Source organism: Chiloscyllium punctatum, chromosome 2 (assembly GCF_047496795.1).
Source record: "Chiloscyllium punctatum isolate Juve2018m chromosome 2, sChiPun1.3, whole genome shotgun sequence".
In the NCBI taxonomy this organism is placed as follows: Eukaryota; Metazoa; Chordata; class Chondrichthyes; order Orectolobiformes; family Hemiscylliidae; genus Chiloscyllium; species Chiloscyllium punctatum.
In genome coordinates, this window is record NC_092740.1 from 119,633,020 (window position 1) to 119,659,335 (window position 26,316).

Consider the following 26,316-nt stretch of genomic DNA (forward strand, 5'->3'; position numbering starts at 1 on the left):
ATGCAAGAATGTAAAAATTAGGAGCAGGAACAAGCTTTCTGTCCCTCGTGTCTTCATGGTTGATCTGGCTGTGGCCTTAACTCCACTTTCTTCCTTGTTCCTCCCACCCTCAAGTCTTAACCCTCTCGATTCTCATCCTACATTAATGGGAGGAAAGATAAGAAAATCTATTATCAGCTATGAACAGAAAGCCAGACTGCGTGTAATGTGAAGCTTTAGGAAATGCTGCAATCAGATGAGCATGGGCGCAGTCAGATTTTGTGCTGTTTGTCACATCAAAGAATTATTGTCTTGTGTTCAGTACCACTAAACAGTTAATCTTTCATTCCCTTGCTGTATTGCTTCTAGAACTTAAAATAACAAAGTGACACAGTTATAAAGTTTTAATTTCCTTCAGGGAACTTTGGGAGACTCTTGCTGGATTTTGGCAATTGCAGTGGTCATCATGGGAGTGAAGGAATGTGGTTATTTGGTTTTGCTGTTTATTTGTGCAAATACCAAATGAACTTCATCAGTTGTACAAGATGAAGAGTACAGGAAGATGAAGAGGGCAACACAGTGGCTTAGAGGTTAGCTCTGCTGCCTCACAGTGCCAGTGACCTGGGTTTGATTCCAGCCTTGAATGACTGTCTGTGTGGAATGGGTGAATTCTCTTTGTGTCTGTGTGGGTTTCCTCTGGGTGCTCTGTTTTCCTCCCACAGTCCAAAGATGTGCATGTTAAGTGGGTTGGCAATGCTAAATTGCCCATAGTGTCTAGGAATATGCAGACTAGGTGGATTAGCCATGGGAAATGTAGGGTAACAGGGATGGGGTGGGTCTGGGTGAGATGATCTTCAGAGGGTCAGGATGGACTTGATGGGTCGAATGACCTGCTTCCATACTGTAGGGATTCTGGAATTGTATGCTTTTATAAATGTTGTATGATAATCCTCTAGTTGACCATCGCAGAATGTAAGGTGGGAGTGAGATCTATTCCTAATATGTGCTAATGTTATTGATCTCTCCTCGCTTCAGTGACATCATAACTAGTTTCAACATTGTGTGCTTGCAAAACAAGATAACTTTTCTTTTAAGCATTATAGGTTGAGGTGTCACCATTGGCCTAAACACTCTGGGTAGAGTTTTTATTTGAAATAATGCTATAGAATTCTTCAGGATTCCCAAAGAATTGATTGGGTGTAGGCTTATCAGCTGCTAAGCTGGAATATTTAATGCCAGTTTTATGTCCATGTACATAGGTACATATTATCGGTTTGCAGCTATGGTTTCCTTTAAAAAGTGGTACAAGCAGATGGAAGTAAAATCAGCAATATTCTGCCTATAATGTCAGGTACTAGGTGATAGTCTGATACATTGTGAATTCCCACCTTTGCTTAAATTTTTCTCTTGATGAAGACTTAGGGTAGGTTTTAATTGTTCAGCAATAATAAACTGCCCTTTACTGCTGAGCAAAATGGCAGGTTTGGGTATCACACAGAAATTGCAGCTTTCCTGATTTCATTCTCCATTACAATTAATAGAGAGTGATTGACCAATCATTGGCGGAAGTTAAGAACACCACGTAGAACCTACATGGTCCCAAACCAAACTGATAGCCTTACTTATCTCTACCCATTGACCTTGTCCTTAAACCCTTTGCTGATTTGAGAGAGAATGGTTGGAAGTACACAGTGGCGTGATCTTCATATACATCCAACCCCTTCTGTTTCGTAACATTCAGTGTCAAATAAAGTACAGGATCCATGCGTTCAGTGGAGTTCATGCCAAAGTACTGTTGATCCAACTCAGATTTGAGGAGCTAGCCTCCAGCAAAATGCTGTGTTGCGAGTTCTGTTATCTTGAGTTTATGATTTCACGACAGTAAACATCCCAGTACAAAATAAATGCTGGCCAGGCAGTGATGCCCATGTCCCATGTGTTAATTTTAAAAAATCACTTTTGTGCCAAAAATAACTCACTGGGCTACACTCTACTGTGCGGTTCACAAACAAAGCAAGTGCAGCAGATTTTATTTCTGATGCTATGTCAGGAGCAAAATGGATGAGTTTTAATAAAGGGCTTTGTTTTCTGCTCTGTTTTCACTGATGTCCAGTGGTAGGGCCTGCCCTGCACTGGACCCTTTCAGCACAATTGCCAATCAAAGTCTAATGCCATCAATTACATCCCGTTTTGCATACTGGTTGGAGTTTGAAAGTCATCCAGCAAGTGAACACATTTACTTTGAGGTCAGGTGGAAAGCTTGAATGTTCCTCTGAACCCCACAAGGATAGGTTTGGCTTTTTCATGCCTTTGGTTCAACACTTGTAAGAGTATATTTTTATATCTCACATCTATGCAGAAATTACATTAGTTTCTATGTGTGTGACAAATTTTATTTAGAATGCTTTAAAATGTCTACTTCAGCTCTGGCTCTAGTAACTTCTGTGGTGTCTGTTTATGTTGCTTAGAGTCCACATCCGTGCTTAACTACTCAAGTATAGTAAGCATAGTATTCTGCCGTTATAATCAAATATAGAACTATTGAGCACAGCATGTGCTTTTCTCTCCTACAAGGATCTTCCAAAGTGCCAACACTCTCCTCACCCTTAAGTGGGCAAATGAACAATTATGATTCAATTTTTTTTCTGCCACGTAGTCACACTGTGTCCTCTTCCTGCCTCCCCCAGCATTTAATTGAGGCCTGGGAATAAAAGAGAATCCCTGAGTTTGAAGTTCTTCCAGCATTTCATACTTGCTCTTACCTCACCTCTGAGAGGTAGCTACTTCACCTTACAACCTGGTGTTACAATCTGGAGGAATTTTATAATGACTTTGCAAATTAAGTCAAAAATCATATGACACTGGGTTATAGTCAAAAAGGCTTATTTGAAATCGCAAGTTTTCAGAGCCCTCGCTCCTCCCTCAGGCAGCTGGGGTTCCAAAAACTTGCAGTTTCAAATCAACCTGTTGGACTATAATCTGGTGCCGTGTGCTTTTTGACTTTGTCCAACCCAGTCCAACACCTGCACCTCCAAATCTTTGCAAATTAAGATTGACACCTTAAAGATTAAACTGTGACTATAGTCTTAAATAACACAGGCAAATTTGAATATCCATAAGATCAATATACAGGGTTTTCTCAGATCTATGTTGATGAAATCTTATCCATTGGGCTGATAGTTAAGGGGCTACAATTGAAATCTTTGTTCCAGCATTATTCTCCTGAGAGCCATCTTTGACGTTTCTTCCAGTGAAATACTGAAGAAGAGGTGGAAAGAGAGACAAATTGGAAAGGAATTTCTGTGCATGTTCTTAACTAATGATTTTAAGTTAATTATAAATAGAACTGGACATAACATGAGTCCATCTTGCACTCTAAAATTCCATTTTGCACATATGACCTTTTGCAAGTCTCTTCTAACAATGAACAAAACCTTTAAAAACAAATGCTTTAAAAAATGTGATTTGTTTAGTGACTGTACACAGTGCCCCTTTATTGATTTACCTTGGATTACAAAGGCTGGAAACTGTAGAGTTATGAACACAACATAGGGCAGAGGACTGAAGAGATCAGGCTTGTGCACAGGGCATGAGTTATGAAATAATGTCATCTCCCAATTAAAACAGCCTTAATATATACACCTCATGAAATGCATTATAACAAGGTCCTAGCGTACTGCTTACCTCTTGAATTTTCAACTTCAGTTTACTTGTGCTGCAAAAGTAAGCTTTGAGAACTTTCCCCAATAAGTCAATATTTTTAAAACATTGTTGCTACAATGTACTGGAGATTTTGCAGCATCATGTCAAAGGAGCTGAAAAGACTTTATTATTTTTGAAGTGAGGTGCTATATAAATGAATGTTGCCTTAGTCTCAGCAGCACAGTAGTTATTTTAGTCTGCAGTGTACTTGATCATTTTTTGCCTGTGCTTCTTACCCTGTGTCACTTGATTACAGTGACGGAAAGGTTCAAATTCTATTTTCATTGCATAAGGTTACAGGAATCTTGCCACGGTTTTGAAGTGAATTCTAATTATCAATTAACCTCTTTGCTGACTGCAAGTGAACAAGAATCTAACTTTTTTTTACCATTTTTGTAAATGTATACTTCTGAACAAACACCTTTTTAGAAACGGTTCTTTGTGGGAAAGCTTTGACCTATGTCAATGTGCCTGAGTTCAATCCAGCCCCACATACCCTGTAACCTTTCTAAAATAGGACACCTTCAACAAGCACAACCATTTCATGTTTCTACTCTTACTATAGGTTAGTTTGTCTTCCCGTTGGTTCTGACATGCTGAATGAGGGTATCAATAAATTAAATGAGAATGTAAATTTGCCTTGCTATAATTATAAAATATTTGTAATCTTTTTGCATGGAACTTGGTGCATAATTTTTAATAGCTGAAAAATTTCAACTGAGTTCATGTTGACAGTGATATCGAAACCAGATTTTTTTTTTCATTTTTAATTCTCTGGCCAGTGAGACCAGCACTTATTGCCCATCCTGAGCTGCTACTGATATGTTGTTAGGGAGTTCTAATGCTTTCTGCTCCTAAATGAGCCTTTCTTATTCAAGATAAGAGATAATCAATCATATTCTTGAAGTCTTTCAAGAAATCTTATCTGGTGAGTTTTCTGAAAGAGTAGAAATTGAAGGATTCACAGCATAGGGAAGGAACTACCCCAGATCCTCCATTGACCTGTAGGAGCATCTTTGGAGGATTGACCCATTAACAAAGGAGGTAATGTGGAACTGTATAAAAAAATAGGTTGGATCACAGCTAGAATATTGTGTGAGGTTCTGAAATCCACATTATAGGAGGCACTGGAGAGGGTGCAGAGGAGACTTACCAGGATGTTGCCTGGCTTGTTTCTGTAATGAAGAGAGATTGGATCATTGGGGTTGTTTTCCTTAGAGCAGAGGAGATTGAGAGAGGACATGACCATCAGCCTGTGATTACCTGGCTGAATATTTTATAAACATTGCAGACAGCAGTTTGCTATATTGCAAACTAGTGTTTGGAGCATAGATGAATTATAATTGGAAAATATGTTTTGGAATTAATAGTTATGGTGCTGAGATTCTTTGGCATATCAGATATTGGATACTGAGTATCATCCTCTATTCTCATGCTCAATTCTCTCTCATATCCATGTTGGGATAAGGAAATCCACATCAAGAGAAATTAGTGAAAGCATTTAGCAGATGATGCAGCTTCTGTGTATTCAGATGCAGAATTAATATTTCAGGTTGGTGACCTCTCCTTAGAGTTGGAAGATGCTAATGAATAATCGTGTTGAAATGAACTGATGTTCTGGAGTAGAAAGTCAGATTTAAGGAGAAAACAAAGGAGATATGTGGGAGAAAAGAAGTGAATAAATGACAAACAAGATGGTGTGGTAATTGGGCAAGTAAAAAAAGCAAAAGATGTTTATTGGATGGTGTCTATTGGTGGGCGACACTAGCATGGAAGATAGGATAGCTGACTCCAATGGGCAGAGACATGTATAAAGGAGATTGATGAACAATGTTCACAAAGCAGCGATAGCCATTCCCCCTCGGCATAGCCTGCAGGCGTTAGACTAGTTCCCCTATCACCCTCATTGGATTGTTGTTGGTGAAGTACCCATCCAGGATTAAATGTTGCTCTTTTTAATCTGTTTGTAGTCAGTGAACACAGTTTTTAAACTGTGAATCATCAAGCAATATTGGGGGCTGCGCAGCAAGTTACAATATACTGAACAAGGGGAAATGAGTTATAGGAGGTGCACCTAATTCAATGATCCAGTTAACATCAAAACAGATTTGAGTTTTACAATGTTGAGTTGAAACTTTTAGTTTACTCTCATCTGTATTTTTTAGTTGCGATATCAATGGCTGATGTTGTGACAGTGTGTTGCAGTTCACTCTTGGAGTCTGAGTTGCACTTTCTACATGTATGTTGTAGTCTGGAGTTCTGGATACAGATGATAGAGGCTCCAATGTTCTTTCATCACGTCACTGACCAGGAATCTCTCCTGTTCTCCCTGCGTGACATTGACTGGTATTGGGAGGATTTGGTGGTTGATAATCAGCCTGTTTGGCTGTATAATGAACACAAAGTCCTTAGCTGTGAACTCTCGAGTGGACTTTTAACCCAGAGCTTCTGGTTCAGAGACATAAGCACTATCCACTGCACCATGAGATGTCTATACTTAATGTTTATAGCCATGTATTAACGCAGCATTTAATAGACTTACTGAAGAGTGATGCTTCTTTGCCACAATGCAGTCTCCAGTATATCAGGCTGTAAATGATAATGAACTCGCGCCATATGCTTCATTATGAAGGCTCTGTAATCACTGTTAGTAAGTTACCAAAATTTATAGACTTTCAACAAATATCTATGAAAGTTAACAGTGGAGTACTATGGCATCTTTTTGATTAATAGTGTTCATTGTCAATTGTCTTGCAACATGGGGGTTAATTTTAGTTCCAGGGCCTTCATCCTGATGTTAAGCAGAATTGTGATTTGAAAACCTGGAGATGGCTATCACAGGTCCCTGGAGGAGGTTTCTGAGGAGGTGGTCAAATCAAAGGCTGCCTCCAGGGGCTCATGTAATGAGGAGCCATGGGCTGGCTTTGCAATCAGGAAGACCAGTTTAGGTGTCTGAGGTTCAGCCTGACCAGCAGCTCCATTGCTGTGAAAAATAGTCAGACTCGAAACATTTACCTTGTTGCTCTTTGCACATGCTGCCAGACATCTGCTGAGTTTCTCCAGCATATTTACTCCATCAGAAACGGTGGCCACAGCAGCAGTAGGTAGGGAAATGCAATCAAGATGCAGGTGTCTGAAATCTTATAAATGATGCAAAGGGTATTAAATGGATACAGTTGCTGAGCCCCCACAGTGGGAGGGGGAATCCCTTTCACAGACAATTCTGTGCCCAAAGCTATGACTGTCACAGCCCAGAGGATTCACCACTTTGCCAGGGGGCAGCCATCATTTCACCCACTGACTCCAACCCATGGCTGAAGTCCTTTTGATGACATGTGACACCTGTCATGAATTATGACTTTAATTAATCTACTTGGCTGCCCCCCATTAGCAGGCTTCCTAAAAAAAATTGCTTATAGGTAAGTCCATACAACAAACTGTCATGCCAGCCAGATGCTGGCTACAAACCTACACTCTCCATGCATGAAAATTGTGCTCATGGAGTAATCTGGGTTGGCAGGGCAGAGACTCAAACACGTATTTCTTGTCACACCTGAAGAGTACCACACACTGAATATTATGTTGGTGTGTTTTGATTATTTGTTCTGGAATTATAATAGTGGACATCATATAATTGAAAATATCTCGCAAATGCCAACTGTTCGTTAGAGCAGGAGAAATATTGCTTGCCATGAGGATCTTTTTCAGAGTGTGCAGATTGACCCTGTAAATCTGAATCTTAATCACAAAGAATTGTGCATTTGTTTCAAATTTGAAAGGCGGCAATTTGAATTCAGTATTATTTGAGTTCTGTTGGAGGTACTGGCAGGTGAAACTAAGACAAGAAGGCATAGCCTCAAAATTAGGGGGAGCAGATTTAGGACTGAATTGAGGAGGAACTTCTTCACCCAGAGGGTTGTGAACCTGTGGAGTTCCCTGCCCAATGAAGCAGTTGAGGCTTCCTCACTGAACGTTTTTAAAGTTAAGGTAGATAATTTTTTGAACAGTAATGGAATTAAGAGTAATAGTGAGAGGGCGAGTATGTGGAACTGAGGCCACTAAAAGATCAGCCATGATCTTACTGAAAGGCAGAGCGAGATTGAAGGGGCAGATGGCTTACTTCTGGTTGTTATGTTCTTATGACTTTTAATTGCCCTTTAAGCAATTAGATTAGGCAATAAATACTGGCCTGACCAGTGATGTCCACATCCTGTGAATGATTTTTAAAAAAATTTTGAGGGGTGGTGGCAGGGGCCCTTTGGGTTTGGGTAGGCAGCAACAACTCATCCAAAAGATGCTGGAGATCTGAAATAAAAACAAAAAGAGCCGAAGAAACTCAGCAAACTTAGCAGCACCCTGGGGAGTGAGATACAGAGTTTATGTTTCAAGTCTAATGGCTTTTTAAAACTCTTGGCACTTATTTTCACTTGAGACAATATTGCATTCCCTTAGTATTGGACTGCACTGGTTAGATAATCCACTCCTTCTAGGTGCAGCCCAAAGGAAACCTTCTGGCATGTCTCTGTCCTTAATTTGGAAAGACCTTGGTGACTGGGAGGGAAGGAAGAAGAAGCAAAAAAACAAAACAAAATCTGTTCTATTGAAAAATCCAAAGTGTTGAGCAGAAATTGCTGTGTTTCAGGAGAATTGGAACAGTTACAAATTACATGTCAGCAAGTGTATTTTCTGAATGCTTGGAGATCACAACAACGAGAGTTGGAACATTCTGGAATGATACTCTACACTGCTACATGCAAACATTTCCCAAGCATTCCTGAGACTTTGTTGCAAATACAATTCATTATTCCTGACTAAATTCAATCTATTTATAATGAAAAAATAACTTTTGATGTCTCTTTGTCTCGTGCACTCTATCAGCTCTGTGTTCTGTTAAAAATGACCATATGAGTATACAAACAAGAGTAGGCCACTCAGCCCTTCATGGCCTGCTTCCCCATTCAGCAAGATTCTGGCTGATCATTTTTAAGCTGAACTATACATTCCCACATCCCACTGAAAATCTTGCACTCCCTTTGATAATCATTTACAAATCTTCAATGAACTACAGCCTGAACACTGGTACTGTGACAGTACTGATTCACATAGAAACTGTGACTGCAGTTTTTCTATTGTGTTGACTGAAAGAAAGCAACTTTAAATATAAAACCTTGAAAACTCTGCTAAGATTCAACTTTATTTTGCTGCAAGTTACTCTGCATTTCTGACTCTTCAACAAACATAGCCTTAACACAGGCACAACACAAACTTACACAGAATGTTCTGCGCTTTCCCGAAGATGGCTTCCTGGGATTATCAAGAGGGTTGTATCACAAAAATGAAATTGCCAGATCCCATTTATTTGAAGAGGACTGGATCATAAAAAGGAGGAACTGATGCTATAGTTGGTCAGAAACTTGGCAAGATTCCAACTAGAGTGTTGAATTCAGCTTATAGACAATAAATATTCATGTTTTATTTACATTAGTTCTAATGTTTTAAAGTATGTGTGTTTGAATATATTCTTACTGGATCGTTAAGTTGCCCAAAGCTGTGTTGTACCTCAAGACAGGACCATTGACTTTGGAGGGTGTCTGTGCAGATTCATCAAAATGATACTGGCCTTAGACAAGGGGAGTGACCTGGTCAGTGTTAAAAAGCTTCTATGGGTCGGACGCATAAACCTATCTTTTTCTGTTGGGAGAATCAAAATTGTTGCAATATAGTATTAAAGTAAGTGCTAGACTATATTGGAGGGAAATCAAGAAGACTTATCACACAGAGGGTCATGGAAATCTAGTTCCCTGCCACAAAAGTCTGGGTGCTGGAAGCGTTGGAGCTTTTAAGACATGGGGTGATTGTTTTTGTTGAGTAATGCTGTCGCAAAAGGTATGGACCTAAATTGGGTCAGTGGAGTTGAGCCACATATCAGTCATGAAATGATTGAAAGACAGAGTAAACTTGGAGAACCAAATTACCTCTTCCTATGTCTAAAACACATGAAAAGCCATTCATTTCTCACATTAAGTAGAAGTTACTCAAAATCAGTGTGGCTCATCATTGGCAAAAGACATATTTACGGAGTTAGTGATCAGGTTTCAAATAGGAAAGTTTAAGATTTCATTGCAAGCAAAAAATGCCCTTACATGGATCAAAATTAACCTTTCTTCTGGAAATGGGAAGGTAAACATTGTCATGATGGCACAGTGGTTAGCATTGCTGCCTCACATCGCCAGGGTCCCCGGTTCGATTCCAGCCTCGGGAGACTGTCTGTGTGAAATTTGCACATTCTCCTTGTGTCAGTGTGGGTTTCCTCCCACAGTCCAAAGATGTGCACGTCAAGGTGAATTGGCCATGTTAAATTGCCCATAGTGTTAGGTATGTTAGTCAGAAGGGAATGGGTCTGGGTGGGTTATTCTCTGGAGGGTCGGTGTGGACTGGTTGGGCCGAAGGGTCTGTTTCCACACTGTTGGGAATCTAATCTAATTAGCACAGTTCTAGCATGTAGGTAAACCCTGGACTTGGACCAACCAGTAACAACATGCTTTGGAGATTATTGGAGGTGCCAGCAACACCTTACCTAAATATGACTGTGTCTCATTTAAAAAGTGTCAACACTGCCGGACAAAGTGGTAGACGCTAGTACAATTGTAACATTTAAAAGGCATCTGGATAGGTATATGAATAGGAAGGGTTTGGAGGGATATGGGCCGTCTGCTGCCAAGTGGGATTAGAAAAGGTTGGGATATCTGGTCGGCATGAATGAGTTAGACTAAAGGGTCTGTTTCTGTGCTGTACATCTCTATGACTTGTGTAAGGTTTATAGTACTTTCCCAGATTACCACTCTTAGTTGTGTTTGTCACCTCAGCCAGTATGTTGCGTTGTTTGAGGTGGTTTGCTGTTACTAATACAAAGATCACAGCATGATTAAACAGAGCGAGGAATACAAAATTACGGCTGCAAAGAAGATGCACAAAAAGCAAGGCCAATATTAGAGATTAGAAATTTGAGAGGTCCATTCAGGACCCTAATAGCAGCAGGGAAGAAGCTGTTCTTGAACCTGTTGGCACATGTGCTTCTGCTCCTGATCCATCCAAGCTGGGAAATTTCCAGCAAATAGCAACATGTGAACCAATGCAAATAATTTTTAATATTGTGCAGGAGTCACCATTTTCAGTTTGTTTGCAGTGCATTCCTGGAGATTTCTTTCAAAACATTTTGAAGTAAATTATCATTGTGACTTTATGCTTAGCTGCATATGCCTCAAATAGATGCCCTGTAAATGCCCAAAATATTCCCACCAATTTGAAACAATCTTTGACTACAAACCATTAAACTGGAAGAACCTGGAGTTAACTTTAGCATATTCAATAGTGAGGTCAGTGAAAAAGACAGGAAAATAGATAGAAATTAGATCATTCTTCTTTTCAGCTGCAGTGCATTTGTTTTTAGTTTAAAAAGTAAAATCCATAAAGTAATAGGAAATTTGCCAATTGTAATTTTGCTGGGCTTTGAAGTAATTTTTCACACTTTTTCACCGTGGCTAAAGAGTGTTAAAAACTTGCATTACATCAGGCCTTTAGTTTAATAAAAATAATAAATAAAACTTTAATAAAAATAAAACTTTGGCCTCCTATGCCATTCACCTCAATTTCTTTGCATTATACTGGAGGATAATAGGATGATCTCTGGTTTACTGACTGAGATTCTGCCTGGAGCTATATTACTGTGAAAAATCAGAACAGCAACGGCAAGTTCTGTTTTTTTAAAAATAGAAATGGCAGTGCATAGAGAATGTGCAATGCAGTTATGTTGTATCTTCATAATAATATTGTTTCCGTGCTAGTTCCTACACTGCACTGGATTTTGTGGAAGGGTGACTATATTCCCAAATGCACAAACTTTTAAATGCCTCACCCTTAGCAATAATGGGTCTCTTAAACAGACTGAGGGACAGACTTTGGCCTCAATGGGTAGGAAATCCCACCACTGAGAGCTAATGGTCAATCGTAATGGCCAGCAATTCTTGCAATCCCAGCAGTGCCTGCACTCAGCATGTGAGTGGGAACACAAATGATATGCATGAAGCCCAGTTATGGTAATCAGAGACAATCAGAGACTTTTAGGGGAGGAGAGAGTCAGTCACCAAAGGGAGTAGTTAGATGGGAGGAAGATGAGTATATTGAAGGCCACATGGCATGTAACAAAAATGATATGGTGTTGCCCCCAGTGCACACACAGGGCATGCATTAATTAATATGCCTCCCCATTTTTCTCTCTCTATCCCAAACAAAAGCAGAAATTCCTGGGGAAAACTCAGCAGGTCTAGCAACATTTGTAGAGAGGAATCAGAGTTAATGGACTCTGGTCCCGTGACCCTTCTCTGTCTATCACTCTCTTTCTTACACATTTCCACCCACAATCCATCACTGTCAAAAAGCTAGCCTTCACTTCTGGCCCACTTGCCATTGCCTGATTGATGTTTTGTATGGTTGAGGTAGATTAAGAGCCTTAATTATGTTTAAGTGGGCATTTCAGGGCTTCAGTTGGTTGGGTGGCTTAATGATTGCCTTCTCAATATCTGCATCATGGTTGGGGCTGGATGAGAGGAAAGTGGGCTGAGCAACCGCCACTCTCTTTCCCCCATTGCTCCCTTGCCCCTCTCCCCAGAGGACCAAAAACATGCCTAGCGGAGGGCCATAAAATCCATCTTATGAAATGAGTTGTGGGTTGGGGGATATTGATCAGGGAGATAGTGGCACAGTAGTAATGTCAGAATCCAGAAACACAGGCTAATGCTCAGGGGACATGGGTTTGAATCTCATCACATCAGCTGGTGGAACTTAAATTGAATTAGTTAAAGCTAGTCTCAGTGATGGTGACTGTGAAATTATCATTGTTATAAAATCCAATCTGGTTCAATAATGTCTGTTAGGGAGGGAAATATGTTGTCCTTACCTGGCTCCGACCTAATTGTGACTCCAGACCCACAGCCTTGTGGATGACTCTTAAATACATTCTTAAAGGACCCCAGTGAGCCACTCCTTTGACAGGAAATGAGGACTGGATAAGCACTGATCTTCTCGTTGGATGCTGCCTGAACTGCTGTGCTCTTCCAGCACCACTAATCAAGCACTGATCTTGCCAGTAATGCTTGCATCACGTCAAATAATAATTTGCTTGCTTATTTTTGGAATCATATAGCAAATAGGAGAAAGTGAGGACTGAAGAAGGGCTAATGCCCGAAACGTCGATTATCCTGCTCCTCGGATGCTGCCTGGCCTGCTGTGTTTTTCCAGCACCACATTTTTCAAATCATACAGCATATAGCCAAACATCCCCTCAGGAAAAGTTGTAGTGGCTTAACTCTTCATGGTTTGTGCAATGATTCAGCTCCATAGATCAAATGACCTTTTCAAGTTCTACACTTTACTCTGTAATCCATAGATATCCCTTTTCAAATTGTCTACAAGATAATATACTCCACAGTATTTGGAAATGGTTCAAAGTCAGAATGGTTACATTTACACGTTATACAGTATATCTGAATGAAATGCCAGCAAGAATTCCCTGATGGCTTCTTCAGATCTGGATTCCTAGAAAATCAACCTGGAGAATTCAGAATACTGTAGTGTTTATTAATGATGCCGTTTATCCCATCCCCCAGCAAGCGAGGATAAACACTGTACTCTTTACTGGTTCCATTTCACTCAAACATAGTCAGAATTTTATCTTTTGGAATACAGTTGTTGCACACAGTTGTGTAATCAGTTTGTCCATATTTTTAGGGCTGAGTTCACAGAGGTTGAGGACTACAGTAAAGGTTACTGATTGTACTTGCATAACATATGCTTGCTGCGTTTGCCATCAATGAGCTCGTGATATCAGCTGACTCTTGTGAGATGCTTGCTTTATCATTGTTTTGCTAGAATAAGGGAAACTTACCACACAGACATTTAGAGTCATAGAAATGTACAGCATGGAAATAGACCCTTCTGTCGAACTCGTCCATGTCAACCAGTTATCCTAACATATTCTAGTCCCATTTGCCAGCACTTGGCCCATATCCCTCTAAACCCTTCCATCTTGATGCCTTTTAAATGCTGTAATTGTACGAGCCTCCACCACTTCCTCTGACAGCTCATTCCATACTTAGTCCATTTTTCCTGACCTGTTGACATGGTAAACAGCAGTACAGTTGCAAGGACAATCATTTGTAAGCAGCATAATATTGACTGTTCAGAATATTCTTCCTGGGAATATATTTTCATTGACAGCACGGTTGCGTTTCGATCCGAATCCTCATTTGTATTTTTGCTTGCCTCTTTAAGTTCCTCACATTCAAGTACTTTTCAAAATTCTTTGTGGAATACTGCAAAGAAAGAGATGTGCTGTTCAAACTTTTTGGCTAAGGCTAGTCAGGAGACAGAATCTCAAGAATACCAAATCTCAAAGTGAATAACAATTTACACTTCCAGTGTTAACTCCTATGCAATTTTGCATTCTTGTCTGTCCTGAAGAGTGCAAGATGAAAAGTTTTTCCTCTATATAGTAATAATGAAGTTCTGTATTGAATATTTAAAAATGTTCCAGCTATGTCAGTAAAGTTCAATGCCCTATCTGTCTATGCTATGAATCAACGAGGAGAAAGTGAGGACTGCAGATGCTGGAGATCAGAGCTGAAAATGTGTTGCTGGAAAAGCGCAGCAGGTCAGGCAGCATCCAAGGAACAGGAGAATTGACGTTTAGGGCATAAGCCCTTCTTCAGGGCTGTTGAAGAAGGGCTTATGCCCGAAACGTCAATTCTCCTGTTCCTTGGATGCTGCCTGACCTGCTGCGCTTTTCCAGCAACACATTTTCAGCTATGCTATGAATCAGCAAATGTTAAAACACTCAGTGATTACTAAAGGAAGGTTTAGTAGGATGTCACAAATCTCAAGACTCTATCTTTCCTTGACCACCAAAATAGATGTAAACTAGCTGTCTGTTCATCTGATTTGAGTTTTGGGAGGCTGCTAACAGAGTGGCTAGCACTCTGAGACATGTTGATGTGGTAAACTGCAATTGAGTTGCAAGGATAATCATTTGTAAGCAATATACTATTGACTTCAAACTATTCTTCCTGGGAATGTATTTTCTCTGTTTGTGACACTAGAAAGATGTAAGATATTATTGTTTCTTTGATGGCTTGAACAAACTGGAGAAAATTATATTCCAAGTCTTTATTATCAGGCGACAATATAACTTGGGTGTATTTCAATGGAAGTGATCTGGCACAGAATTTCCACTCATGGGACTGATATAAATGCATTTTGGTAAGGCAAATCAGGGCAGGAATTTTACATTTAATGGTAGGTTACTGGGAATGTTGCCAAACAAAGAGATCCTGGAGTGCAGGTTCATCGTTCTTTGAAGGTAGAGTGGCAGGTAGATAGGATAGTGAAGAAACTGTTTGGTATGCTTTATCGGTCAGAACATTGAGTGTATGAGTTGGGAGGTCATGTTGCGACTGTACAGAACATTGGTTAGGTCACTTTTGGAATACTACATGCAATTCTGGTCTCCCTGCTACAGGAAGGATGTTGTTAAACTTGAAAGACTGCAGAAAAGATTACTAGAATGTTGATAGGGATGGAGGTTTGGGCTGTTTTCCCTGGAGCGTTAGAAGTTGAGGGGTCCCCTCATAGAGGTTTACAAAATCATGAGGGGCCTGGATAGGGCGAATAACTAAGGCCTTTTTCCCAGGTTAGGGGAGTCCAAAACAATATGGCATTGGTTTAAGGTGAGAGGGAAAAGATTTAAATGGGACCTAAGGGGCAACATTTCCACACAAAGGGCATATGGACTGAACTGTCGGAGGAAGTGGTGGTGGCTAGTACAATTATAACATTTAAAAGCATCTGGATACATGAACAGGAAGAGTTTAAGACCATAAGACCATAAGAGGGACATAGGCAAAATGCTGGCAAATGGGTCTAAATTAATTTAGGATATCTGGTCAGCATGATCAAATTGGACTGAAGCAACTGTCTCCTTGCTGAATAACTCAATGGATCAGAAAATGAAATGAGGGAGTCATGTACTTTTCAAACACAAGTGCTATCAAGATGCAAATGGGACAGAGGGAGGGAATAAAAGGGTAGATTGGATTGAAAGGAGGAGCATTAATAAACAAGAGGGATGATGTGCAAAGGAAAGGAAGTGAAAATGTGTTAAGTATCGAAACAAAAGATAGGCAAAGAGATGATGTAAATGGTTAGAGCAGTGAGGGAGTGAAGTGTGAAAAATGTGATAAAACCCGTGACTCAGGAATGTGGAGGAAAGGGAACTGGACCTCAGATAGAGAAATAACATGTCAGTTAGTCAGTTTATGACTTTTTTATTTCAAAAATATACTTTATTCATAAAATTATTTTAATATCTATACAATTGGTGATGCCATACATACATATACCCTCCATTTCTTTGCATACAGAGATTGGAATTAATCATTTGTATGTACAAGTCTGTACATTGACCATCCAGGTATTGTGCTGAGGCGTCAGCGATGCATAGTAACATCAACAGTGCAGGTTCAATTCCCACACCACCTAAGGTCATCATGACAGGATCTGCCTTCTCATTCTCACCTGAGGCATGGTGATCCTTGATTAAACTCACCAAAGGCTGTCTTTCCCTAATGAGAGCGCAGGCTTCTGGGACTATGGCAAATTTTGTAATGGAGTCTAGCAAGGGCAGAAACAATGGACATTTTTCGCTGTTAGTGAAGCGCAAAGAATATGAAAACTCTCGTTGTGAACAGATGAGGCAACAGCATTCAAATTTCTGGTGATCATAAGCATGGCTTCTAGCTTGTATGTTGATCCCTGAAGGAAGCTTTAATGCTGGTTTTGACATGCAAACTGTTATTGTTTCAACGATTTTCTGCCTGGGTTCAGATAACAAAAGAACAGTCCAGTTGCCTGGCAGAAAATTGAAGAGACTCCGATAGCAGTACAAGCTCCCTCGAAGCAAAGAACAAAGCTGACGTGTAATCCCATAGCAGCAAATGTAGGCTGGAGAGCAATGACCGATAGTAACCTCCTTCCTCCTTCGTGCAGCCTGGCGGAATGAGCAGTGTTGCTTTTTTTTTCAAATCAGCTGAACTGCCAGACGTGTGAGTGTTGCCAAACTGTGCACTTAGCAACAACACAAAAGAAGTGCTGACTGGCTGAAGAAGCCATGTTTTAGTCATATGCTGTACGGTGCTATTTTTCTTTTTTTTGATAAATTCTTCGGAACTGTATGGCCTATATATGGATATGAAACACGCTTTTTTATATTAAGCTTCAGTTTCCTTCATGAATGCCTCGTTCCTCAGATCTGAAGTTCTCTCCTTGTACTCCAATCGACTAGCCTTTCTCCCCTCAGTGTCAAAATCTCCCTCATGACAATCTAATGACGTGCCTTGGAACTTGTTGAACTGCAAGTAGGGGCTATGCAAATACACACAGTTGTTATTACTAACCTTAAAAGGCGCGACGCCCTTTCAATTTGCCAGGAGCAGATGAGGGAGTTGTTAGGTTACAGGATTTGGTGTGTGCACGCCAGCTGCCAAATGGCTGGGAGTTAGGATGTTGTTCTCCTGTGTTGTATTATGTCTAATATCCTCCAGCCAGCATTCTGGCAGGCAAAACACGGTATGATGATTTTGTTCTAATACACCTGGATTATAAAGCATGCAAGAAATTGACAATAGACAACCAGCTAGCCAGACTATGTATTTTAGAATTAGAATTTATTGTCATATGTATCTTAACAATAAAATACAATGAAAAGTGTTCTAAGTCGCCCTAACATGGAGCATTTAATATATTGTTTGTGAAACCCTTCCTCCACGCACTGATAATTTGAGTATTTTAAAGCGATGCACTCAAAAGACGGCAGAGTTTTATTTTAAAAAGGCGAGAAAAAAAATCCCCCGGGGGCAATTTTCTATCCTCTCCTTTGTTTCTGATCCAGTTTCGGAAGTTTTCAAAGGCAGGAGTATGCAGTGTTTTTGATAAAAAGCACCACGAACCCTCCAGCGTGTACATATACAGGCTTTGAGGTTACTATCGGTCAGTCACAAGTCAAGACAAGTTACTGGAATGCCGCGGACGCGTGTCTCTGAATATTAACTTGATTCTTGTTCAGCTCTGATTCAGCCCAGATTCGGACTTAGACAGCGTGTGAACTATATTAACCCTGCAAAATTATTCAATACATGTGCACTTGCCTCACTGGTTGGCATTTCTGTCACGTTTATTTTATGTATCGTTCTTCATTTAGTAAAAATCGAGCTGCACAGAGTACAATTGGGGGAATGTGTTTTTTAAGTTTTTGTTTAATTTTTCAAGTTACTGTAACTAAAGACTAAGGTGCTAACGTTTATTGGGGAGCATTGAGGGAGGGAAGCAGTGAACAGCTGCACAGTATTTTGCTTGCGTTTGCAGACTCTCTCTACCCGAATGTAGCAGAGGAGTACTACACTAGTGGAGAGATTCCTCCATTCCCCTCCAAACCTCTTTCCTCCCTTCACCATTGTGATGGCCTGAGTGCAGAAGCCACTTTAAAATTTTTAACTTGAGAAAAATTGAGAGAAAGCACTCTTAACTTGAAGTGCAATAGTTCTCCAGCTTTCTTGTTTCAAAGGCATTCATTTGGTCCTCCAGCATCACAAGCTTGCTCACCATTCTTAACCGAGGGCTCTTGTGGTGCAGTGAAAATATCCCTACTTCTGGTCTAGGAGTTCTGGGTTGAAGGGCCACCAGAAGAATTTAATAACATCTCTGAACAGGTTGGGTTAGAAAGCTTGTGTTTATCTCCCACTTGCAATGGAGGTGTGTGATAACATGTACTACCCCTCATTGGGCCGCAAGCTCTCCCTGTGAACATTGGCTGCCTTTTCGTGAAATCAAAATGAAGGTGAGTGTCCATTTGGGCTTCTGATCCTGACGCTGGACTCACTAGATTCTCTAGAGTATGGAAACAGGCCCTTCAGCCCAACAAGTCCACACTGACCCTCCAAAGAGTAACCCACCCATACCCATTCCCCATAACTAATGCACCTAACACTCTGGGCAATTTAGCATAGCTAATTCACCTGACCTGCACATTTTTGCATCGTGGGAGGAAACCAGAGCATCCAGAGGAAACCAACACAGACACAGGGAGAATGTGCAAGCTCCACACAGTCACCCAAGGTGGGAATTGAACCTGGGTCCCTGGCACTGTGAGGGAGCAGTGCTAACCATTGAGCCACCATGCCACCCCCAAGGTGGGAATTGAATCCTGAACATCATAATGAAAATCTAACCCTAAATTACAAGCAAACATGCGATTTATACTAATGATTTAGGTTAGCGTAAACAACTTATGGAACCATATACCATTGAGAGATCATTTGAGCAATCATGCCACTACTGCCTCCCTGAAACAACTATGAATTAATTCCGCACCCCTGCATTTGAGCCATGGTTATGCAATTTTTTAGAAAGTCTATATCCAACCCCTATTAAATCCACTGTTCCTATGTTTTCAGATACCTTTTTATTCTCAATATGAATTTAAAAAAACACAGCTCATCTTTTTGAGATGTTTGATTTTGTTTTGAGGTTTGATCAGGGCAACAGTAGGACTTCCTACTGCTTAAATCTTGCCATGGGATCTAGTTTTTAATATCATCCTGAACAGGTAGCTTAGTTCGAATGTCTGTCCTGAAGAATGATGCAACTCAAATGCCATGTTCCCCCAGGATTGCACTTAAATGACTGACTTAAAACACACAGCCTTCAGACACAAAAAGCAAATTTCCACTCATTGAGACAAGCTGAACCATTCAGCAAACAATTCGCTGTTGACTGTAGATATGTTTTTTTTGATGGACTAACACATATTGTTTCTAATTTCTGGTCCAGTTGAAGTTAGTTGGTTGCTCATGAAATCATCTCTTGTATGCAGATCTTAGGCTCCGGGATTTCTTGGTCGAGAATGAGACGCTGTCGGAATTTCTGTATCAAGATATGTCATTTGACCATGATGCAGTGGAGCAGATCCTAGATGCTCATGTAAATTTTGGAAAGGTAAGGAAGTAGACACCAGTGTGGAGTAATAATCCAGTCACAGGTACTTAACCTTCCATAATTTGGAAAGCATGCATTTGTTTGCACTTGCTGCTGTTTTTTTTTTCCCTGTTGTCGATTTCCAATGTTCTCACCTCGAACGGAAATTGCCAATGTAAACTTGTCCTTCAATATTTGCAGCCTCCAGAAAGTGGAGATACAATGGTAGAATTATAATGGGAAGAGTTTATACATCAGTGCAAGCAGAAGAATTTGTTAAATAAGCATCTATATTTACAGGAACAGATTGGAGGGGATAGCAACTAATTTATTCAGGTGTATCATGGACACAAAATATAACGTTTCATCAGTAGGCCAACTTGCATCATGTTTGTGCAGTGCCAACTGCATAGGTGCCATTTCATAGGTATCATTGTACACATACTGCAAGCATTAAGCCATTTGAATATGTTACTTTGAGATTTAACATGTTGCCGCTGTACAGGACATTGATTAGGTCACTTTAGGAATATTGTGTGCAGTTCTGGTCTCCTTTCTATTAGAAGGATGTTAAATAGGCTGGGGCTGTTTTCTCTGGAGCCTCTGAGGCTGAGGGATGACCTTGTAGAAGTTTATAAAATCATGACGGGCATGGATAGGATAAATAGACATAGTATTTTCCTAAACTGTGACTGTCAAAGACGAGGCAAACATTTATTACACAAACTGAAGTTCCCTTAAAATATGATATTAAGCTGCCTTCTTTAATGGGCGGAGTCCAGGAAAATACACCTGCAATGGTGTTTGAGGTAGGAAATTGTACTTCATCACACTGAAGTGGTAGTGCTTTAGTTACAAATTAGGATCATGTATGGTCTGGAGAGGATCTTTCAGGTGCTGTTCCTGTACATCTGCTGTCTTAGGCAGAAGACATTGTGAGGTTGGGAGGTGCTTTTGAACATGTGTGAACATAAACAGGTTCTGAACTCTCTTACACACCCTTAATAGAACACAAGAGAAAGATTTTACATTTACACAGTGCTTTTCACAACTTCAGTCCATTGTGAAATACTTGGCAGTTGATTTAAGTACTTTTTAAAGTGTAATTTGTATGAAATCAGGTTCCAAATCAGTAAATGTTTCAGTTTTTACTGTTGGGTTGGTTGAAGGAGAGATGATGGCCATGATATGCCCATTGTTGTTTGCATAAACTGCTCCAGAATCTTTTGTGAGCAGATAAATAAGAAAATCATTCAACATTTCACCTGACAAGCTCTCTCCCAGCCTACACTGAAGCATCAGCATGTTTTCAACACCAAATACTGAACAGAAAAGTATATTGTCAGTCTTGGGCAATTGCCTGAAATATTTGTCATTCGATAAATTAGATTTATTTTGTTCTATATTTCCATATCTATCAAAATACTATGGACATTTAAAGTGTACTCCAATGAAATAGCCAGGAATCACGTCCTTGCTTGGACTAATTATAAGCTTATCTACAGTGGCCATTTTATTTCTGAAAGTTATGTTTTGAAGAGTAATTTTAACGCTGTAATCTAATTTTCAAGATTACAGTAGCAGTCATAGAATTTGAAACCAGTGTTCTGGATTTATGGTGTCATTTCAGCCTGCTTGATGAGGTTATAATAACCTAGTAACTAACACAGATGTATAATTTATGTAATTATTACATTTTAAAATTTGACCTAGTGAAATTTGCTTCAAGTAGTTGCTATTGGACTTTACAAATTATGTTAAGGCTAAATTGTGGGTGGAAACTGTGGGTGGGTTGTAAAATACATTTCAATTTGATAGAACATTCTATTTGGCTCTTCATTTAGTCATTAAAAATTTAGAAGATGACTTTTTAAATTATGTTTGGACATTAAGTGATGTGGTCTAAGGACTGGTGAGTGAATTTGAGGGACAAATCATCTCTGACTTGATTGAATGTAGGAATAGGCTGAACTTCTGTTCTTCCATTCCTAGTAATGCAATTTTATTTCACTTATTGTTAAATCTATTTTGGATTCTTTTAATCTTGCTTATCTGACTTTATTGCAGAAAACACTTATTACAATGGTACTGTAAAAGCATAAATAACAGGTGGTTAATACTTTCTGTGCAGCTCCAACACAGCAGTTACTCCTTTATGTGTCATTGATTTCAGGTCATTACAGAGGGGCAAGGATTACAGCTGAAGGACCTTTGTGATGGCCCAAAACTGAAGGACTTTGTTATCATTGGAGATCACTCCACAGCCACTTACACCCAATCTCTTATTTGTACCTTATCTGAGGCAGAACTGAAAAAAGTCGAACTAACATTCTTTTTGAACCTGGATATTTTAAAGTTAATACAAGTAAGTTAAGTTATTTGAATACATTCATATCAATGTGTGGCAAACACAAATTGGATATTATATTGTTAGGAACAATAGAGCTTAGCGTTCCCTTGTCATTACGGGACAGAAGGAGGCCATTTGACCTATCAAATCCATGTCAGTTTCCTCTGAGGCAATCAAATCAGACCCCGTAGCTTTATCTTTTTAATTGTCTTTGCTTCCAGCATCTTCCGAGGCAGAGAGTTCCAGGCTATTATCACCGATTGAGTAAAAATTGTCTTCCTCACACTCTCCTTACATCTCTTCCACAAACCTTAAGTCTGAGTCCCTTAGTCCTTGTATCATAAGCTCCAAGGAGAATAATCCCAGCTTTTCCAACCTTGTTATTAAACCCTCAACTCCGGAACCATTCTGGTGAATCTGGTGAACTACCATGTGAAGCATGCTTATGTCCTTGCATTGTGTCCAGATCTGGGCAAAATACAATCACTGTGGGCTAATCAGAGCAGTCATCCGGCCATAAAAACCTTATGCTAATTTTCATCTGCCTATGTCACATATCTAGCACTTTCCTCTGGTTGCTGCGATGGGTCAAAGAGTGTGGAGTTCTGCAACACTAAAGTCTCAGCCTATTGCACTTCCCAGAATTTAATAAAAATAGTAAAACTTGTACGTGACATGCACTGGTCTGACTCATAATGCATATTTCAAAGTAGAGTTCCAGTACATTATGTATATTCATTTCCACATATTACTGGTTTTTCTCTCTTGGTTAAAACTTATTTGTGGAGTGGAGGTAATCCTTGACAGACCCTACCTATAAAAGCTGAGAAGGTTATTTGCTCCAAAGGGCCTCAAGGTTCAGTCAGATTGACCAAGCAACCTGGGCATTAGAAATTTCATGGCTACCTCTTAAGATGAGTGGAACAGTAAAAGAACTGCCACCTACCTCAGGTAGTTTTTTAAAAAGAAAAATAAATCAATGCATCTCTGCTATGGTTCAATTGGTAAAAGTCTTATCTTTTGACTGCAAAGACTGTGGGTTCAGTTTCCATTCTGAGAGCCTAAATGCAAGATCAAGACAGATGATCCAGTGTAGAACTGTGGATATGCAATGCAATCTTTTGGATGAAATGTTAATCAAGGTTCCTTCTATCTATGGCAGTACTTTGCAGATAGTTCTTTCTGGGTAATATTTATTCCTCTACCTATTCTGATGTGCTGTTGAAGGAGAAGAGCTTTTCATTTATTTGTTTTCTTGACAATCCATTCTGATATTCCATAAATGGGAGCTTCTGTGTTCTGAATTTATTTTGAACTTTGAAACAGTTATCCTAATAGGGATATGTAGTGTCTAGTGGTGGAAGATGAATAAAATAAAATGTCTGCTAAGCCTATATTGCTGTATAATTCATGGGGCAGCACGGTGGCTCAGTGGTTAGCACTGCTGCCTCACAGTGCCAGGGACCTGGGTTTGATTCCTACCTCAGGTGACCGTGTGGAGTTTGTGCATTCTCCCCGTGTCTGCGTGGGTTTCCTCCCACAATCCGATGATGTGTAGGCCAGGTGAATTGGCCATGCTAAATTACTCATAGTGTTAGGTGCATTATTAAATGTAGGTTAGGAGAATGGGTCTGGGTGGGTTACGCTTCAGAGATTCGGTGTGGACTTGTTGGACTGAAGGACTGTTTCCATACTGTAGGGAATCTAATAATAAGAGTGATGATTAACTCCTATTTTTACTGCCGAATGCTCTCAGACAGCTCAGAATTAATAGCAAATATTACTTCAGAATCAAAACACTACAGATGTTTGATATCTGGAAGAAAATAAAACAGAAAATTGCTGAAAATTCTCAGCAAGTCTGGCAGTATCTGTGAAGAGAGATAAAATTTAGGTCACTGGTCTTTTGTGTAGTACTGTTTGACTTGTATGTTTTTTTAGGTTTTTTTTGTTTCTTAAATACCATGTAACCAAATCACCAGATTTCAATAATTTTTTCAGAAGTATATATATGTATAAATATATACACATAAAATTCATGACTGTTTCCCCCAGCTACAGCACTTAATAGTCAAATGCTGAAACAATATGTTTGGTTTGCAAAAGACACAACATTGCAAGTGGTAGTTCATCATATAGTGTACATCACCTGCTCCGTCTTGTTTCCTGTGAATTATTACACAGTGTCATTTGATACTCCTTTCAAATGTTGTGAATAGAATTATTCCAATTTTAAAGGAATTGTGTTGCAAGTAATACATCAGTTTTGTGTTCTTTTCACAACTGAAGCTCATTTAAATTTCAGACTATTCCTAATGTAAAAACAGATTAACATTGCTTATTATTAAAATGTCAAGCAGAGCATTTTGAAGCAAACTCAGCATGTGGGGAATCCACAAGGTTGTGCATATTGTGTTTTTTACATCCCCCTGACATTTCTGTCTTCTGCTGTCAGTATAGTGCGAAACTGGCTCATGTGTTTAACCAGTATCACATCTAATCCTTCCGGTTTATATGTTAAATGTAAACCTTGAAATGTTTTAATGTCTGTGTGCATCTGTAATAACTCTGCCTCTCTCTGCTTTACAGAAAGGATTGATCACTAATCCTAAAGAAGCATTGAATGTAACTGAAGCCTTGGATGAAGTTCTGCAAAATCTCATGATTCTAGCCAAAGAGGTGCGATAGCCTTTCAAAGTTAAATTATAAATACAATACTGGATCATATTAGGAAGGCTTGATGCTTTTTTCCATGGGTCCATGTTTTATTCAGCATGTTCCTTTTGCAAATGGGCCTCTCTCTCAAAAGTGACAGCTTGTGGGCGGACAAATGTTTTGGCTTGATAACTTCAAGACACCAATGTCCAATTCTCAATGCTGTTGCTCTTTTGGTTGAACCCTTTAAGCAATTAATGCTAGCACAGATATTGCTGAGGAGCAGAATTTTTTTCTGGATTTCCTTTGAAGCTTTAGCATCAAGGACTCCAAGGGTGCAGTCAGTTACTGACAGATGTAGACTAAAGCATTCTGTTATGTCACCCCACAACACACTTTGGCTCATCTCAGAGCAGCATTTGACTTATTATTTCCTCAACACCAAGTCTTTCTCAGTAAGCCTTCCAGTTCAAGACTGATATTAGCTGCTGTGTATTGTGGACTCACTGCCCATTCCAAACTGCATTGATATTGCTCAGTCTCCCTCCAAGACTGTCCTTTACTATAGAGAGAGTTTATTTTTATTCCATTAATAACATCAACGGTTGAGGATTGACAAAGGAAGGGATGTCAGCTGTGATTCAGTCAGTTTAAGACCCACGTGTGACTTGAACACAATAAATGTTAGCTTACACTCAAGTCCACCACCTGAGGGAGGACTGCACTGCCAGAGATCACTGTGTTAAACCAAACCATGTCTGTTCACTCCATAAATATAAAGGTTCCTCTGAAGCTATGTTGAAAAGATTTATCTCTCATGAGCTGGCTAATACTTGTCAGTCAATCAATGTCACAAAAGCTGAGGACCTGGTTGTTGTCATTGTTATTGTGTCATACTTCAAAAGTATGAATTGATAAAAGTCAGTTTGGGATATCCTAAGGTCAATAAAAGTGCTGGAGAAATGCAGTTGTGCAACGTGTACTGCATGTCAAGAATGTAATATAATTTGTATTCAGCGTCTTCTGAAAGTTTCCCTGATAATGTTGCTGTTTGCTACAAGTATTGGAACACCAAATTGCAATGCAAGTTTTACCACATTTAGAAAAAAGTGATTCCTCTGGAATGAATTGCATTGAGGAAAAAATTTATTTGGAACTTCACAGCACAGAGGGAGACCATTCAGCCTATCAGATCAATATTTCTCACAGTCTTTTGAACACCCTACTTAATTTGATGTTATCAATTTCTTCCTTGCTTATACTTATCTAACTTCACTTTAAATGTCTCTATGTTACTTGCCTTAAGCACTCCACATGGTAGCAAGGGCTGTAGACTAATCACTCCTGTATTCCAGCCTGTATTGTTTTGGGAAACACCTGTTTTAACTCATCAATTAACCATTACCAGTTTCATATTCTCATTGACTCACCTTGTCTCTTCTTCGAAATCTATGGTCATCAACACCCTCAATTAAGACCTCGAAAACAGATTATCCAGTCATTGTTGTACCGCTATTTTTGGGAGCTTGCTATATGGTGCATTGACTGCT

At 39.6% G+C, this 26,316-nt stretch overlaps 1 protein-coding gene across 3 annotated transcripts in view; it reads left to right on the forward strand.

Moving 5' to 3' along the window:
* LOC140488063 (phospholipid-transporting ATPase ABCA1-like) overlaps nucleotides 1-26,316 on the forward strand; it is a 144,432-nt gene that overhangs the window by 40,765 nt on the left and 77,351 nt on the right. For all 3 annotated transcript variants that reach the window (XM_072587746.1, XM_072587737.1, XM_072587756.1), the window contains 3 exons: nucleotides 19,661-19,782; nucleotides 21,935-22,126; nucleotides 24,701-24,790. In XM_072587746.1, coding sequence (XP_072443847.1) covers nucleotides 19,661-19,782; nucleotides 21,935-22,126; nucleotides 24,701-24,790 — 404 coding nt within the window. The remainder of the gene's footprint in view (nucleotides 1-19,660; nucleotides 19,783-21,934; nucleotides 22,127-24,700; nucleotides 24,791-26,316) is intronic.